The following is a 1,836-nucleotide window of genomic DNA, read 5'->3' as shown; positions in this document are numbered from 1 at the left end:
AAAAAAAAAACTGAGGATTCATTCCATTAGTATAATATGGTTGTTGCACATGTTCATATCACAAACTCATCTTAAAATGCATAACAGGGTAGTGCACATGACAAGCAGTGTATACATTACCATGCCATTTATACAAACTTAAATTGTAATAACTGACTGTCTCATTTAGATGACCAAATCCTCAGTTGTTAGTGCCAATCATTTTTAGAAAATAACTAAGAATTATTAGAATGAAATCCAGCATGTCATTACTCAATGGCACAATTACTGCTGGGTAATAATATAACAGTCCTGCATTGGAAAGAAGAATTAGTAACTGCAAATAAGATTTCGTGCCTGATGTTGGGATCGCTCATCCTGTATGGCAACAACTAACCCAGTTGGCATATGAGTAATCCTGACGGCACTATCAGTGGTGTTTACACTCTGACCACCTGAACCACCAGACCTGTATGTATCAATTTTTAGGTCTTCATTCCTGATTTGGACATCCACCTGCAGAAGTTTCAAACAGCACAGAGAAGTAAGATAAACTTGAATGCAGACTAAATTAGTAGGCATTAATGTCGAAGGATTGAGAAAAGTGTCAGTCTTAATATGTTTTGCTAACATTATTGTCACATGTAGGAACATTACGTTAAATGGAATGGATTTGGACCTGATCTGCTTGAGGAAGAATAACAACAGATACGGCACTTGTATGAACTCGCCCAGATTTCTCAGTCATCGGAACTCGCTATAAAAGAATGGTATTCATATCGTCTGATGAAATACAGAAGACAAATCAATCAAAATGCAGATAGATTTGGAGTATGAAAAACCTGCACTCTATGAATTCCACTCTCAAATTTCAGCTTTCCATAAACATCTGCACCAGAGATTGCGGCACTAGCCTCCTGAGGAATCATAAAACAGTTCGAAGAACAATAGCGTGTGAGGCTGAAAATATGAAACAAAGTAGTAGGTAACATGGTATTTAAAGAATACTCAACCAACCTTATAACCTTTAACATCGGATTCTGCCACACCAAGAACTTCAAACCTCCAACCTTTATTCTGTGAGTACTTCTCATACCTATGCATTTGATGATAGAGTCATGAAATGAATGAAAAACAGCACTTGAGATATCAATCAATCCACAGAAACAGGAGCATACATTTTAAAAATATCCATCGCAAACAATGAAGCCTCTTCCCCTCCAGTTCCTGAAACAAACTTCGAGCATAATTAGGACGACTAAGTACGAGCTTCAAAAGCATGCATCAAGAAGAGAACACTAGGATATAGATAAAGCATTGCCATTTATAACATCTACCTGCTCTGACTTCCAAGATACAGTCACGTTCATCGACATCATCCTTCGGTAGTAATGACTTGAGCAGCATATACCGCAGACGCTCCTCTTCTTGAGAGGCCTGCCCCAATTCATCAGCAGCCATTTCACGCATGTCTTTATCTTCCTCCGCTTCATCAATCAGTGATTTTAGGCCCCCAATCTCCTGCAAAATCAGGAACATAGATAAGCTCTACTGTACACAACGAAGGAAATGAACATAGTGCTATAATACCTGCTGCTTCTTTCTCAATTCAGACACCACATCAATCGTATGCCGGAGCTTCTTCAGCTCTTTGTTGGCCGTCGAATACTCTTCCGGCGAGGCATCCGGCTATCTTTCACAAAAATTAGACATTTTTTTATACAGAGGAATTTGATCGAACAGATGATAGGAGTGAATGAAACAAGACAACACGCATATAATATATCACCTGGTTGAGAATCGCCTCTAATTGAGCGTGTCGATTTTCAATAGCTGATAGCTTCTGTTCCATGATGT

General features: G+C 38.7%; 1 protein-coding gene across 1 annotated transcript; it reads right to left on the bottom strand.

Annotated features, from left to right (window-relative positions):
• Positions 1 to 96: 96 nt before the first annotated feature.
• On the bottom strand, positions 97 to 1,831 carry LOC125197897 (peptide chain release factor 1, mitochondrial; the record flags this gene model as incomplete). Its single annotated transcript, XM_048096412.1, has 8 exons — positions 97 to 495; positions 659 to 736; positions 822 to 896; positions 997 to 1,075; positions 1,158 to 1,206; positions 1,317 to 1,500; positions 1,570 to 1,668; positions 1,769 to 1,831. Coding segments are annotated over 8 exons (813 nt in total), but the record flags the coding sequence as incomplete, so codon positions are not given.
• Between the last annotated feature and the right edge of the window lie 5 nt (positions 1,832 to 1,836).

Source organism: Salvia hispanica, unplaced genomic scaffold (genome assembly GCF_023119035.1).
Source record: "Salvia hispanica cultivar TCC Black 2014 unplaced genomic scaffold, UniMelb_Shisp_WGS_1.0 HiC_scaffold_1068, whole genome shotgun sequence".
Taxonomy (NCBI): Eukaryota; Viridiplantae; Streptophyta; class Magnoliopsida; order Lamiales; family Lamiaceae; genus Salvia; species Salvia hispanica.
The sequence above is the reverse complement of the archived record's forward strand: the minus strand, read 5'-3'. Positions and strand labels throughout refer to the sequence as shown.